This window comes from Meriones unguiculatus, chromosome 1 (assembly GCF_030254825.1).
Source record: "Meriones unguiculatus strain TT.TT164.6M chromosome 1, Bangor_MerUng_6.1, whole genome shotgun sequence".
Classification (NCBI taxonomy): domain Eukaryota; kingdom Metazoa; phylum Chordata; class Mammalia; order Rodentia; family Muridae; genus Meriones; species Meriones unguiculatus.
In genome coordinates, this window is record NC_083349.1 from 179,868,794 (window position 1) to 179,884,017 (window position 15,224).

Sequence of the window (15,224 nt, forward strand, 5' to 3'; positions counted from 1 at the left end):
TAAGAACCTTATCCCACTACTGGGAGAGTGTAGGATGCTGAGGCCACTGTGTAAAGAGTCTAGGTCAGCGACTTGGTAGAACTTGCCCAGATTGCACAAAGCCCTTGGCTAGATCCCCAGCACCCCATTAATTTGGTGTGTTAGTGTGTGCCTATGACCCCAGAACTCAAGAGGCAGACAGAAGGATCAGAGAAGTTCAAGGTCATTCTCCACTATATGGTGAGTTTAAGGTCTGCCTGGCATACAAGAGACCTTCTCCAAAACCCACAATGATAGCAATATTATTTCACTGTCTGAATAAGGAAATAGAAATCACATAGCTAAAAAAAAAAAAAAGATTAAAACTGGCATCAGAGTTCATCTACTTAGCTAGTGTTTTATAATGGCTCTCAGTCATTGTGGTGATTTGAAAGAAAAACGGCCCCCATGGGTCCATAGGGAATAGCACTATTAGAAGGTGTGGCCTTGTTGGAGTAGCTGTGGCTTTGTTGAAGGAAGTGTGTCACTAGGTGGTGGGCTCTGAGATCTCAAATGCTCAAGCCAGACCTAGTGTGACTTTCGCATCCAACCTGCCGATCTGGATGTACAACTCTCAGCTACTTCTCCAGCACCAAGTCGGCCTGCATGCTGCCATGCTTTCCGCCACAATGATAATGAACTAAACCTCTGACACTGTAAGCCAGCCCAATTAAATGTTTTCCTTTATAATAGTTGCCATGGCCAGAGTGTCTCTTCATAGCCAATGGAACCCTAAGACAATCATTAAAGAAAGCAAGCACCAAGCACTGTTCAGTATGCTCTAAGAAGAAAAGAAAATGCAGTTTCCATTTCATTATATAAATACTCTTAGGGCTGACAAGATGTCACAGTGTATAAAGACACTACGAAGCTTCACGGCTTGCTGCCTAGCCTGATGACTTGAATTTGATCCCTGGAACCCACATGGTAGAAAGAACCAACTCAGCAAAATATACTCCAACCTACACACAGACACACACTACACCACCCATGCTTGTATGTGTATCTGTACATACACATAAAAACAAATGGGGCTGGAGAGATGGCTCAAAGGTTAAGAACACTCACTGTTCTTCCAAAGGTCCCGAGTTCAATTCCCAGCAACTACACAGTGGCTCAAAACCATCTATAGTAAGATCTGGTGTGAATGCAGAATGTTGTATAAATAATAAATAAATCTTAAAAAAAAAAAAAAAACAAATGTATTTTTAAAAATTTTAAATGTACTTAGGTGGCTACAGTAGCATGCTTATATTTTCAGTTCCTCAGGGAGGAGAAACAGAAGGACCACTTGAACCCAGAATTTGAAGCAGCCTAAATAATACAGCAAAAGCCCACTTCAGAGACAATACCCCCAAAATACATATGTATGAAAAACAATTAATGCTCTTTAAAAAAAAAAAAAGACAATTGATTATATGTAAGAGACAGTCTAGAGTCAAAACCAGTCCTTAAACACTGACTCCAACCTGTACTTCCCCTCATCTAACCCTGTAATTCTAGCCAAACCAGACTTCCCACATTCTTTAAACATACAGTCCACAGGTTCTTGCCAGTGTGTTAAAGGCTGACTTCTCTGCTTTCCTAATGCTGCAACCATGACCCTGTAATACAGTTCCTCATAGTGTGGTGACCTCCCAACCATAAAATTATTTTCATTGCTTTTTTTTATTTTTATTTTTATTATTAGTTACATTTTATTAACTCTGTATCCCAGCCATATCCCAGCCATATCCCCGCTCCCTCATTCCCTCCCAATCCCACCCTCCCTCCCTCATCTCTTCCCTGCCCCTTTCCAAGTCCACTGATTGGGGAGGACCTCCTCCCCTTTCATCTGACCCTGTTTTATCAGGAATCTTCAGGACTGGCTGCAAAGTCCTCCTCATTGCTATTTTATAACTGTAATATTGCCGCTACGAATCATAACGTAAATATCTGATATGTAGACTATCTGATATGTTATCCCTATGAAAAGGGTCATTCAACACCCCTAAGAGGTCGTGCATGACCCACAGGTTGAGAACCACTGGCCTAGACTATTTCTACTCATCATTCAAAATCTAGTTCAGACTCACATTTTCTGTTCATCTCTGATGCCATCCAACAGGAAAAACTGCATTGTGTGTGTACAAATATATATAATCCTTGACATATTACATATTTCAACATATATTTACCTTCTCACCTCCTAAAATTAGACAGAATCTAGTTTATAATAACTGGTAAATACATTTTCAAGTTTTGCTACTTAATAACAAGTTGATTTTTAAAGCAAACTACAATACTTTAATCACTAGTACTGAAAAAAGAAACAAATATCAAATGATTAAGTAGAGCTTGAACCCAGGTATTGTGCATGCTATGACAGTGCTCTATGACTTAAAGTCTCATGTATATGTATGCATATTATACACATGTGTGTTTGGACCTACTCACTTCTATGTGTCTGTGTGTGTTTGTGTACACGCACACACGTGTTCGTGTTTGTGCGTGTGTGTATATGTGTGGACAGGGTCTGTCACTGAACCTGGAGCCCACCACCTTTAAACTAGCCTGGCTGAAGGCCCCTGGGTTCTCTCTACTTCTATTACTCTCCAACACTGAAGTTTTTGTTTGTTTTTTGAGACAGGGTTTCTCTGTGTAGTCCTGGATGTCCTGAAACTCACTCTGTAGACCAGGCTGACCTCAAACTCACAGAGATCCACCTACCTCTATCTTCTGAGTGCTGGGATTAAATGTGTGCACCACAGTGCCCAGCAAGCACTGAAGATTTTACCCACTGAGCCATCTCCCCTGCCCTTAAGATTTTATTCTAACAATTCCAAAGAAACCCAAACATTTAGTAGAAATAAATCTGCATGTAAAGCAAAAGTAAGATAGGCTGAATTTGTTCACTAGAAACATTTCTAAAAAGAAAAGACCATCTACATTATATCTGAGTAATTTGCTACAGTAAAGGTAAAATGATATGGAAAAAAATTAATCAAGATAGAATTGCCAAAATCTAAGCCAACAAAGCCAAAAGAGCAAGAGAGTACAAGGACACCTGGACTGAGGTTCCTAAGGGACAGCACAGCACAACAACTGACGCCTTTCCTAAGTGCTGCTTCTAATCAAGTCCGTACTCCTCAGGAGGAAGTTACTGCATCCAGCACTTGAGAGACTGAGCCAGGAGAGCAGCAGTAGAAAGGAAACCAGGACAAACTCTTTTAAAGCACACATTTCCAAAACCAGCCCAGGATACATATATGCCACCCTGGAGTACACTATGAGTCCATCCAGAACTGAAAAAAAAAAAAATTTACTCCAGCAAAACATGGTGCAATCCCAATAACTCAGAAGACGGAAACAAAAAGATCATAATGAGTTCCAGACTAGCCTGGGCTATAAGGGGAGAATTTCAGGCTAGCCTCAGAAACACAGTGAGACCCTGACTCAAAATAACCAGGGTAGGGAGAAGAGAAATAAATCATTCCAGGTGGAGATCTGGGAATATAGCCCAGCTGTACAGTACTTGCCTAGTACTCACAGGCCTGGCTTCAATCCTCAGCATTTAGGAGGAAAAGAATGACTAAAATTTATATTATCTGTTCCAGGTAAGTTAATATTTGTTTCCAACTGGATAGAACCCACAGCTAGTTACGTTCTTTTCTGGCAGGAATTTACAACAGCAACTAACTACATTTGATGATAGGCAGCTGCCTAGCATGCATGAGGCCCTCGGTCTGTCCCCAACACCAGAGGACAGGCACTGTGCATGTGCCTTTAGTTATTCTAGTTAAAAATTATTCTTACACATAAAGAAAATGTCAGTTCAATTTTCTTTATTAAAAAAACAAAACAAAACAAAACAAAACAAAAACAGAGGCTGAAGGAATGGTTCATCAGGTAAAGATGTTTGCTGCCAAGTCTGATGATGTGAGTTCAATAACCAAAATCTACATGGTGAAGGGAGAGAACCCTTACACATGCCTGTGTGCACACGTACACATGCATTTTTAAAAATTAAGAACAAAAAGGAATTAAGCACTAGGTTTTTTTTCCCCTTATCTGACCCTTGTGATTTATCAAGCTGTTGCGGCTTCTGCTAAGATCTCATCTTTTCTCTCAACCTCAGCTTAACCTCTTTCAAATTCTCATCTACCCACAAACTTGTTATCTTTAGGGATTCCAAGGTCTACTGCTTGCAGCCTTTTTCATAAGTGTAAATCACTCTTTCTTTCACAGATAAGTCTATCTGACCCAATAATGGCCAGATGTCTACCAAGACTAAATTTTATATCAAATGTGAGCTTTCTACTCCCATTAAAACAAAATTCATAGCAACTCAACTAATTCTAGCATTACCATTCTGGCAGTCACAGACCTGAGTTAATATTTGTGTAGTATGTCTCCATTACCTAGGCTGAGAATTCTCCTCATACATTCTTTCTTTCCCCTCCTTGAAAAGACTTATAGTCTGCTTAGTTTTCTTCATCAAATTCTCCATGAATACCCTGAAATACTCGTTTTCTCCAAGTGTCTCCATCTTCCCCTCATATCTTGACAAGACAGTGCGGAGGTGCTGGTAGGTGTCAGGCAGCAGGTCTAAGATATAAGGCGGGCTGTTTTTGAGGGCCAGCTTTGGGTTTTGACACAACCGCACCACCTGCAACAAAAGAAAAAGAAGCATATTACTCAGAGGATCTTAAGGACAACTTACGAACTATGAAACTCGTGCTGTTTGCATAAATATGAAAGACACATAAGGATAAGAAATTATCTATAACCCAATGCCATAGGCAATCATTAGGCATAGGACTAGTAGTCCTCCTACAAAAACAAGTGGTTTCCTGAATTACTTAAGTTATATGTATGTTGGAGCATGTGCCTGTGAGTGCAGGAGCCCACAGAAGGTCAGAGTAACAGGCAGTTGTGAACCACCTTGCTGGAACCAAACTTAGGTCTTCTGTAAGAGCAGTAGGTGCTCTTAATCCCCGAGCCATCTCTCTAATCCTGAGGGGTGCTCTTCAAACTCTGTGAGAGGGATGGGGGTTTAGCACCTGCCTACCATACACATAGTGTGGGTTCATCCCAGCACCTGAGGCAACAGAGGACTCTGAAAGACTAATAGTACAGACAATACAACCAGGGACAAAGGGTGGGAATGGATTCTCCCACAAATGTCTGAAAATACGACAGATGAAAAAAATATATAGTAGGCTGGGTGTGGTGGCATATACCTTTAATCTCAGTACTACAGAGGCAGGTGAATCTCTGTGAGTCTGAGGCCAGCACGGTCTACACAGCAAGATCCTGTCAAAGAAAAAGGAACAAGAGGGAGAGGAGGAGGAAGAGGAGGAAAAACACAACAAATTACTTACACCTCAATAAAAAAAAATTCCAGCCAGGCATGGTAGTGTATGCCTTTAATCCCAGAAATTGGGAGGCAAAGATGGATGGATTTTCTGAGTTCAAGTCCAGCTTCATCTACTCAGAGTTCTAAGCCCAACAAGGCTATATAGTCAAAGACTGTCTTAAAAAAGGAAGGAAGGGAAAAGGAAGGGAGGGGAGAGAAAAAAAAGAAAGAAGAAAATTTCCAGGGGTCCAGGGACATATAGAAAGGCTATGGCCATCCTAGAAGGCAAATCTCTGGTGTGGTCCACAGGCTTGAGTTTTAAAAGCCACTAAGGAAGAATAGCATAAAGGCCTTGTGCCTAGCAATGCCCGAAAGTAAACTGAGACACCTAGTTCTTACCAAGAAAATGAAACTGCTCTGGTTTCTCCTTACATTATATATCTGTCGTCTTTTATCAGTAAATTCAGAATTCTCAGAATTTGCTTCTTTTCCCCATCTTTTACTTTCAAATTTTCTGAGTTTCCTTATTAAAGTAGGTCTCTTTTTAAACTAGATTTTGCTCCGTTGTTTTTTTTTTTTTTTTTTTCATTTTATGTACATGGGTATTGCCTGCATGTGTGTCTGTGCACAATGTGTGTGACTGGTGCCCACAGAGGCCAGAAGAGGAAGCGAGGTCCACTAGAACTGGAGTTACAGCCAACATGTGGGTGTTGGGAATCACCAGCCCCTGCTTCTTCTGGTTTGAGGTCTTACTCAGCACTTAAATCTAGACTAAGAATCCTCTGTCTGGAAAAGACACTACTAGACAAAGAGTCCAGAAACAGACCACAGAGACACAGATTATGCATTTGTCTCAAGAAGTGTCAATTCTCAAGAAATTGTTAGAATAATTGAGCATCCATAATGAGTTACTAAATGTGGAAGGCACGTCTAGTACATGAAAACAACTGCGTAACTTTATGATAAAGAAAAGTTTTCCTTAAAAAAAGAATGGTGAAAACAACAAACCATAAAGGAAAATATTATTTAAATTCTACTACTTCAACTGTGTGGAGAGGCAAAGAAAAAGAAATAACTTGTTTAACAAGGTATCATAGAAAAACTGAGGCATGTTGGTACAGGTCTGTGATTCCAGTACTTGGGGCACTGGAAGATCATGAGCTCACAGCTGCCAGCCTGGGCTCTATAGGAAGACCTTATCTAAAAAGTTAAAAACAAAAGAAAGACAGCATTCAAACAGTAACATCATTAGTAAGTTAGAAGCTACCTGCAGCACATACATACTCAGTATATATCCAAACAAATATATGGAAGATACATAAACAACACCTATAAGTCAGTAAAAAAGATAATCTAATATACAAGTTATCAAGACTTAAAACCGGATCCTTACAAAAGATCTTTATTATTTTATCAATAATAAAAGACACAAGATGGTGCCCATTCTAGACTAAAAACTCTAAAATCACAATCAAATAACTAGCCATGCCAACCAACAGCAAACAAATGGAGCGAAAGGCAAATTCAAATACCGCCTTGAACCACCTAAACTGACACAACCAACTTGGAAACAGGTCAGCAATACTGTCAGATTAAAAATCATCACACTATAAACTCAGCACATTGTTACACTTTAATCCCATCACCCAGGAGACAGAGACAGGCCCATCTATCTCTGTGAGTTCCAGGCCAGCCTGGTCTACATAGTAAGTTCTAGGACAGCCAGAAACCCTGAGAAACCCTGTCTCAAAAAAAGAAAGAAAGAAAAAGAGAAAAAAGGAAAAAAGAGAGAGAGAGAAAGAAAGAAAGAAAGAAAGAAAGAAAGAAAGAAAGAAAGAAAGAAAGAAAGAAAAGAAAAATGTTTTTAATGTACACTATGAACCCAAAGTTCCATGACTAGAAAAGCATACTGGGATATATGTGTAAGAACATGCACCAGGGGGCTGGAGAGATGGCTCAGAGGTTAAGAGCACTGACTGCTCTTCCAAAGGTCCTGAGTTCAATTCCCAGCAACCACATGGTGGTTCACAACCGTTCATAATGATGTCTGGTGCCCTCTTCTGTCGTGCAGGTGTACATGCAGAAAGAACTCTGAATACATAATAAATAAATAAATAAATAAATAAATAAATAAATAAATAGAACATGCACCAGGTATGGCAGTGCACGCCTTTAATCCCAGTACTTGGGAGGCAGAGGCAGGCAGATCTCTGTAAGTTTGAGGCCAGCCTGGTCTACAAAGTAAGTTCAGGACAGCCATGGCTCTGTTACGCTGAAAAACCCTGTCTCCAAAAAAAAAAAAAAAAAAAAAAAAAAAGTGCAGAAAAAGATTATCATGAAAATGGAACAATCCACATGTCCATCAACATATAGCAGAAAGACAGACACGTAAATTATGGTATATTTACTACAATAAATACTAGTTCTCAATGAGAATGCATTGTACTAAGTGCATCATGAATGCCTCTCTCAAAATTGGTCTAAACAAGAAAAAAAAAAACACACAATGAAAATGTCATAACAAAACACATGCTAACTGAAAACAACTAACCAAAAAGAAAATATACGAAATATGCCTGTGTGTGTCTATAATCATATTAAAATCCAAAGAATGGCAACCTAGCACTAACAAGACTGTTCTGAAGGTAATGCCTCTTGCTTAAGTTCCATCCTTAGAACACACACGGAAGGAGAACCAATTCCAGCAAGTTGTCCTCTAACCTTCACACACAGGCAGTGTGGCATGTGCACGCCTACACCCACACACAATCAGTGGTGGTTTGAATGAGAACTGCCCTCCCCCGACCCAGGTATTTGAACACATGGAGTCCCCAGTTGGTGGTGTTGTCTAGGGAGGTTTAGGAGGTGCAGGTTGGCTAAAGAAATACATTGCTGAGGTATACTTTGAGAGTATAATTTTGCCCTACTTCCAGTTTGGTCTCTCTGCTTTACATCTGTTTCTGCCGCCATGCCTGCCACTTGATGCCACACCTCCATGATGAACTCACATCCCTCCGGAACCATAAGTGAAAATAAACACTCTCTTCTTTAAGTTGCCTTTGGTCATGGTGTTTTATCAAAGCAACAGAAAATTACCTAATGTACACACACACACACACACACACACACTATACATTAAAATATTTTTTTTAAATGGCTAAAGAGCCAGGTGGTGGTGCAAGCCTTTGATCCCAGCACTCAAGAGGCAGAGGAAGGTGGATCTCTGAGTTCGAGGGCAGCCTGGTCTACAGAACAAGTTCCAGGACAGCCAGGGCTACATGGTGAGACTGTCTCAGAAACAGAAAATAGAAAAAAAAAAAAAAAAAAAGGCTCAAGAGATGGCTTAGTGTATATGCTGCTCTTCTAACCTCTGCAGACAATAAGCACACACGTGGTGCACATACATACACACAAGCAAAACACACATAAGATAAATAAATCTTAAAAATTAAAGTTTTTATTGTTGTTGTATGTATATAATGTGAATGTAGGTGCATATGTGCTTTAATGTACATGTGGCCAGGACAATTAGGGGGAGTTAGTTCTCTCCTCCCACTGTGAATTCTAGGGATCAAACTCCCAAAGTCATTGGGCTTGACCAGCAAATACTTTACCTGCTGAGCCATCTTGCCAGCCCTATTTTTTTCCCCTTCTATTACCCTTTTTAACCACCTTTGTATGCATACCCCTGGAACTGAAGTTATATACAGTTGTGGGTTTTCATATTGGTGCTGGGACTTGAACCCAGGCCCTCTGGAAGAGCAGCCAGTGTTCTCAATTGCTGAGCCATCCCTCCAGCCCTCTGCTGCTATTATTCTTACTGAGATAAAGTCTTATTGTATAGCTGAGGCTGCCCTTGAACTCATTCATGATCCTCCCTCCTGTCTCAGACTCCCAAGTGCTAGTATTACAGGCATACTCTACAGTGGCTTAAGTGATATAGTTTAGATGGCCATCTTTTGTAATTTTTTACTCACATTTTTAGTTACGTGTGTGTGTGTGTGTCCAGTGTGTCCAGTGTGTCTGTGTGTATGTGTGTGTGTGTCCAGTTTAGAAGAAGGCTTCAGATCCTCTGCAACTGGAGGTACAGGTTGTAAGCCACCATATGAGTGCTGCGAACTGAACCCCGGTCCTCTGCAAGAACAAGTTTTCTTAACCACTGAATCATCTCTCCAACCTAAATTTTAAATTTTCAAAAGTAAGAATGAAAAAAAAAGAAAAAAAAAGTAAGAATGAAAAACAAATGTAAGCCGGCAGTGGTGGCACACTCCTTTAATCCCAAAACTCAGGAGGCAGAGGCAGATGGATCTGAGTTGGAGGCCAGCCTGGACTACAGAACAAGTCCCAGGACAGTCAGAACTACACAGTGAAACCCTGACTCAAAACAAACAAACAAACAAAAAAACAACACAAACCTGTATTTTATGGATGGTATATAACTGCCCATGAAAAGAAAAAGAGAATTTATAAACATTAAAAACAATATTAAGTATATAAACAATATTAAAAATATTAATCCAGTAAACTGAATTACAGATGGTTAGGCATGGTGGTGCACACTTTAAATTCCAGCAGAGGTAGGCAAATTTCTGTGAGTTCCAGGCCAGCCAGAGTTACATGGTAAGGCCTTGTTTTTCTGTGTGCCTGTTTTGCTGTTGTTTTAAATAATAAATAAGTAAAACCCAATCAAGTACTCACAAGTACTTTATAAGTAATTTTAAAACATCTTTAATTGCCATTTAAAATGAACAGCACTGACCAGACTGCAATCTCAGTAACCCCAGGGCAGAGACAGAAATATCTCACTTTAGGCCTTCCTGAGTTACCACCTCAATTTAAAAAAAAAAAAAAAAGGTATTAAGTGCAAGAAGTAAACTCAAAGACTTCAGGAAATCTCTGAAACTGACCAGATTTACTAGGTTCCCTCCCTCCCCAGCATGTATAAACAGTAATGACCGCCAAGAAACACTCAGATAAACTAAAAGAGGCAGAGACCAACCAACTGAGCTATCTAGAAAGAACATTCTTCAGTTGCTGAGCTGCCTCAACAGGTTTCCAGATTTTGTGGGCTGGCACCTATGAAGGAGTGGGCTTTGCTGATTCAGCTGTCTTTGAGTCATTTCTGCTTCTGTAAGCAAACCTTCACCCACACTCCTATAAGTGACCCCAATAACATTACTGATCTGGGGCTGAAGAGACGGCTCAACGGTTGAGAGCACTGGTTGCTCTTCTGGAGAATCTTCCCTTAGCCCCCAGCACCCACACCACAGCTCACAATCGTCTGTGGGTCCAGTTCTAGTGAGTGCTCTCTTCAGCCTCCGCAGGCAACAAACATGCAAGTGGTGTACAGACAGACATGCAAAACACTCATATGCATAAAATTAAACACACGCCAACCAATTCATTGGTTTACCATGTTCTGTCAGTTTCCTATGTGGAATAAGATGTTTGTGCATGTTTCCCTAGGAATGAAACAGCATTCACAACAGCTTTCAGCAGTGTTACATTATAATGTAACGGCTAGTGTTTGCTTTGTATTTTTTCTGCTTCATGCTGATAAAGTTTCCTTAATTTGTAGTTTCATGGTTTTTATTAGTTTGGAGACTTCTCAGACAACTTCTTGTTAAAAACTTTTTTCTGCTTATTCTTCTCAGAACTCTTCTAAAACTTGAATTCTGTATACTTAACAACAGCATCCGATCTTTTTGTCTCAACACCTCGGTGTACAGTTTTCCTCTGACTTACATTCTATATTCTATGTCTTTCTTCAGCCTAATGTATGTTCCTAAATCCACCCACTGACTTGAAATTCCCTATTACATTAGTGATTGAGGGGCATATTCATGTCATAGCAATTGTACAGCAGAGATCAGAGGACAACTTTCAAGACTGGGGTCTCTCCATCACGTGAGTCTCAGGGACTCTGGAACTCCAGTCATCAGGCTTGACAGCAAGTGCCTTTACCTATACTAAGCCATTTGGCCAGTAAGTACCTACTGACACTTAATATTTAGTTTCTCTGTCTTCAGTTCTAAAATTCTTTATCATTTCATGACTCTTATAAAAAGTTTTCAATTTAGTGCTGAGGACATAGTTCAGTGTTGGAGCACTTGTCCAGTACATACAAGGCTTAGGTATACACACACACAAAACCTGCCAACTTAGTTTTTAATTTTTATAACACACGAATAACAGGTATATTTTAAGTCCTTGAAAATTTCTATACCCTGTGTTTCTTTTGTTTTTGTTTTTTGAGACAAGGTTTCTCTGTGTAGCCCTAGCTGTCCTGGACTTCCTCTGTAGACCAGAATGGCCTCAAAGTCACAGAGATCCACCTGCTTCTGCCTCTCCTTTATGTTTCTACAGTCTCCATCTCCTATTGGTTTTCAGTTACATCTGGCCATCTAAGTTGTTTTTGTTTTTGTTTTCCATTAAATTCTGGTCGCTGTATAAATTATAAATTTATAAATTGATAAATTATAAATTGACTGTTGATACTGGTATTCAAAAGGGATTACTCCTACTTCTAGCAGGCAGCCATAATACCAACATTAGGAATCCCAGATTATTAATCCAGTAGAAAACAAGAGATTAAAGGCTGGGTTTTCTTCCATATATAAACTGATCTACTTCTGTTTCATTCTTATTCTTAAGATTCAGGCCTTTGGGGAGCTGTATAAGGAATGTCTTGTGTATTGTATGGATAGAGCACCTGTCAATAAATCTGATGGCGTTTAGCTTAGGCAGGAAGTAGGAGATGGAATGTCAGGCAAGCAGAAAGGATTCTGAGATAGAGACAAGCACACAAGATTCAGCCAGCAGGATGAGAAGAGGATGGATACATGGTACCTGAGCATAGGTAGGCAGCCACATGGCAGCATATAAATTAGTATAAATACGTTATTTTAAGTTATAAGCTAGTGAAAGAAGAGTCTAGCTATATGGCCTAGGTATTTGTAAAATAATGATCTTGAGTTTCATGAGTCATTATTTCCAGGGAGCTATGGGGAAAAGAGGAAAAACCAACTACTATAGGGAACCCATCCAATGTTTCCCAGAGCCCTTTCCTATGTTTTGTCTTCCAAGACATCAGACTCAGTTCTGAAAGCTTGATTCATCTTTCAGAACATGACCTCAAAATATCTCACTGCATAATGTAGTGGTTCTCGACCTTCTTAATGCTGTGACCCTTTAATACAGTTCTTCATGTTATGATGATTCCAACCATAAAATAATTTCATTGCTACCTCATAACTGTAATTTTGATACTGTTATGAACTGTAATATAAGTTACTAATATGTAAGATATCTATGTACCCCAAAGAGGTCATGACCCACAAGTTGAGAACTACTGGCCTAGATAAATGATCTGTATCTTCTAACTTTGCTAACTGTCACTGTCTTTGGTTAGAAACAGGCTAGTTTAGCTAAATATGGTGGCCTATGTCTATAATCACAGAGCAATGAAGTCTGTTGCAAGCTTGCTTCAAGCTCAAGCCCTGCCTGGACTATAAGGCATAGTTCAAAAAAGAAAAGAAAAAAAAAGCCAGTAATGAAGGAAATGGGGACTTCAGATATGCACAAAGATACCAGGCTCCACAAAGGACCAGAAGGAATGATGATGTTCCATATTGTCTTCAAATGTGGCTGTCCAGAAAACATAAAGACAAAGATTCACCCAAAAAGATCCATATACCTGGTTAGCCTACATCCCTGTTAGCACTAAAACAACAACAAAAAACAAAACAAACAAACAAACAAAAGCTACAATCAGTACAGAGAACTAACAACTGAGTGTCAAAATCATAAAACTGTAAAAAGAAATTTTTAAATAAAATAAGTATCTACATTAGATAAGCACAATGGCACAGTATTCAGGAAGTAGAGGAAGGTGGATCAAGAGATCAAGGCCAGTCTGGGATACATGAGACTGTCTCAAGAAGGGAAAGAGGGAAAGATAGGGATGAAGAGAGAAGTGAAGAAAAGAGAGCACTAGACTAGGGCGTAGCTTAAGACTACTGACAAGAAACTTGTAGACAGACCTTCTTGCATCCCCAAAAGCATGTTACAACTCTTTTGTGATGTCTAAATTCTTAATTCAATAAATATACCTTAGCTAACTATCCTCTTTACTTGAATTCTATTGTTTTTAATTCCTCATGAACACAAGTATCAATGGGATACAAATGCCTAGACATGTTTCCTTAAACTAGATCCCAGTTGCCGTGTGTGATTGTCACATACTATAATACTCTCAAAATAATGCCTATACTCAGAGGCAGAAACAAGTAGTTCCATGCCAACCTGGGCTATATGAAGACCCTGATTTCATAAAACAAAAACAAACAAAACTGCAAAATTCCATTTTTTTTGAAGATTTTTTTATTTATTAATGGTTGCTGGAAATTGAACTCAGGACCTTTGAAAGAGCAACCAGTGCTCTTAACCTCTGAGCCATCTCTCCAGCCCACAAAATTCCAATTTAATAGCCAACCATCATGAACTCTTCAAGTAAAAAGGCAATACATAGGCTTTAGAACTATGCATTTTATTCTTAGCAGATCATTTCTGGTATACTCTTAGAAAATAGCCCTGTGTAAGACTAGCAAATAAAGATAAGCTAAATCATCAAAAATATTCAATGCATAAATATTTTAATGTTACTTTAAGAATTGCTCATTCTATAAAGTATTAAAAAACAGAACTTAACCAAGAAGAAGGGCTCCTTTCACAACACCACTATATTCTAAGCTCAATAGTTAAAACTGTATATTAATAAAACAAATGATTCCCAACTTGTGTTACATTCCAAAACCTCCTCGTAAGTTTGATGCTACAACTCAGAATATACCTTAAAATAATAAAAACTGTTGAATACTAGCACCCTAAATATAGTGCATCTCAAATAGAGGGGAGACTGACATTAAGCAACTGGGAACTTAGCACGTGCCACAAATATGTATTATTTTTATAAGCCAATTAAAGAAAAGGATTCAATAAAGACCACAAAAGCCTTGTGATTGAAGACTTTTTATTAAGACAGGGTCCTCATCCCAGACTGGCCCCAATCAAAGGCATGTGACGCCATTCCCTGTTTGCTTTCTTAGGTGGTGTTGGGGATAGAACCTGGATCTTATATGCACTAGACAAGCACTACCAACTAAGCCACATCCCAGGCCAGGTTTTTCTTTTAGAGAAAGCTATACATGTTTCACACTGAGAACAAAGAAAGACAGGGGTAAGTTTCTGGTAAAACAGGCAATGAAACATGAAATGCAGATCAGATGGACCATACCATCTAAACAGACACCTCCTAAAACTGGAAGAAAGGGGACCAGAATGAGCTTAGACAGCAACAAATGTGTAGACATAGAGGCAGTTAAACTATACCTGATGGTTTCAATTTTTCTCAACATACATGTCATACTATGGGAAATGAAGTGTAAAAAGGTCCCTGAATCTGAAAGAGGTTATCAGACAAAAGGGAGGGCAGGGTCAAAGGAATTATTGGAGTCTCTGCAAAGTCTGGTAATATAACAAAGTGCTGGGTGACTGATTTAAAGCGGAAGACAGGTTTCTATGAGGTGGGATTTACACTGCTGAAATCACAGCAGAGAGTCCAATCTGTAGAATCAGCAGAACAACCAACAAGACTGCTACCTCAACAGTCCTAAGGTACCAATGGGTTAGGACTTATGTGATGACTATGAAGGATGTACAAAGGTCAATTAGACTAAAGTGCAGCCACCAAGGCACCAAGTGCAATTAAGAGATTTATGGACCAGTCAGGGAACTGCTTAGGAGATATGACAAAGGCTAAATTTAGGTTTTTAATTAATATTTAAAAGGACTAAATCATTTTTAATAT

At 39.3% G+C, this 15,224-nt stretch overlaps 1 protein-coding gene across 2 annotated transcripts in view; it reads right to left on the minus strand.

Moving 5' to 3' along the window:
* Cbl (Cbl proto-oncogene) overlaps positions 1–15,224 on the minus strand; it is a 90,434-nt gene that overhangs the window by 58,575 nt on the left and 16,635 nt on the right. For both annotated transcript variants that reach the window (XM_021659386.2, XM_060372269.1), the window contains exon 2: positions 4,419–4,666. In XM_021659386.2, the coding sequence (XP_021515061.1) occupies positions 4,419–4,666 (248 nt within the window). The remainder of the gene's footprint in view (positions 1–4,418; positions 4,667–15,224) is intronic.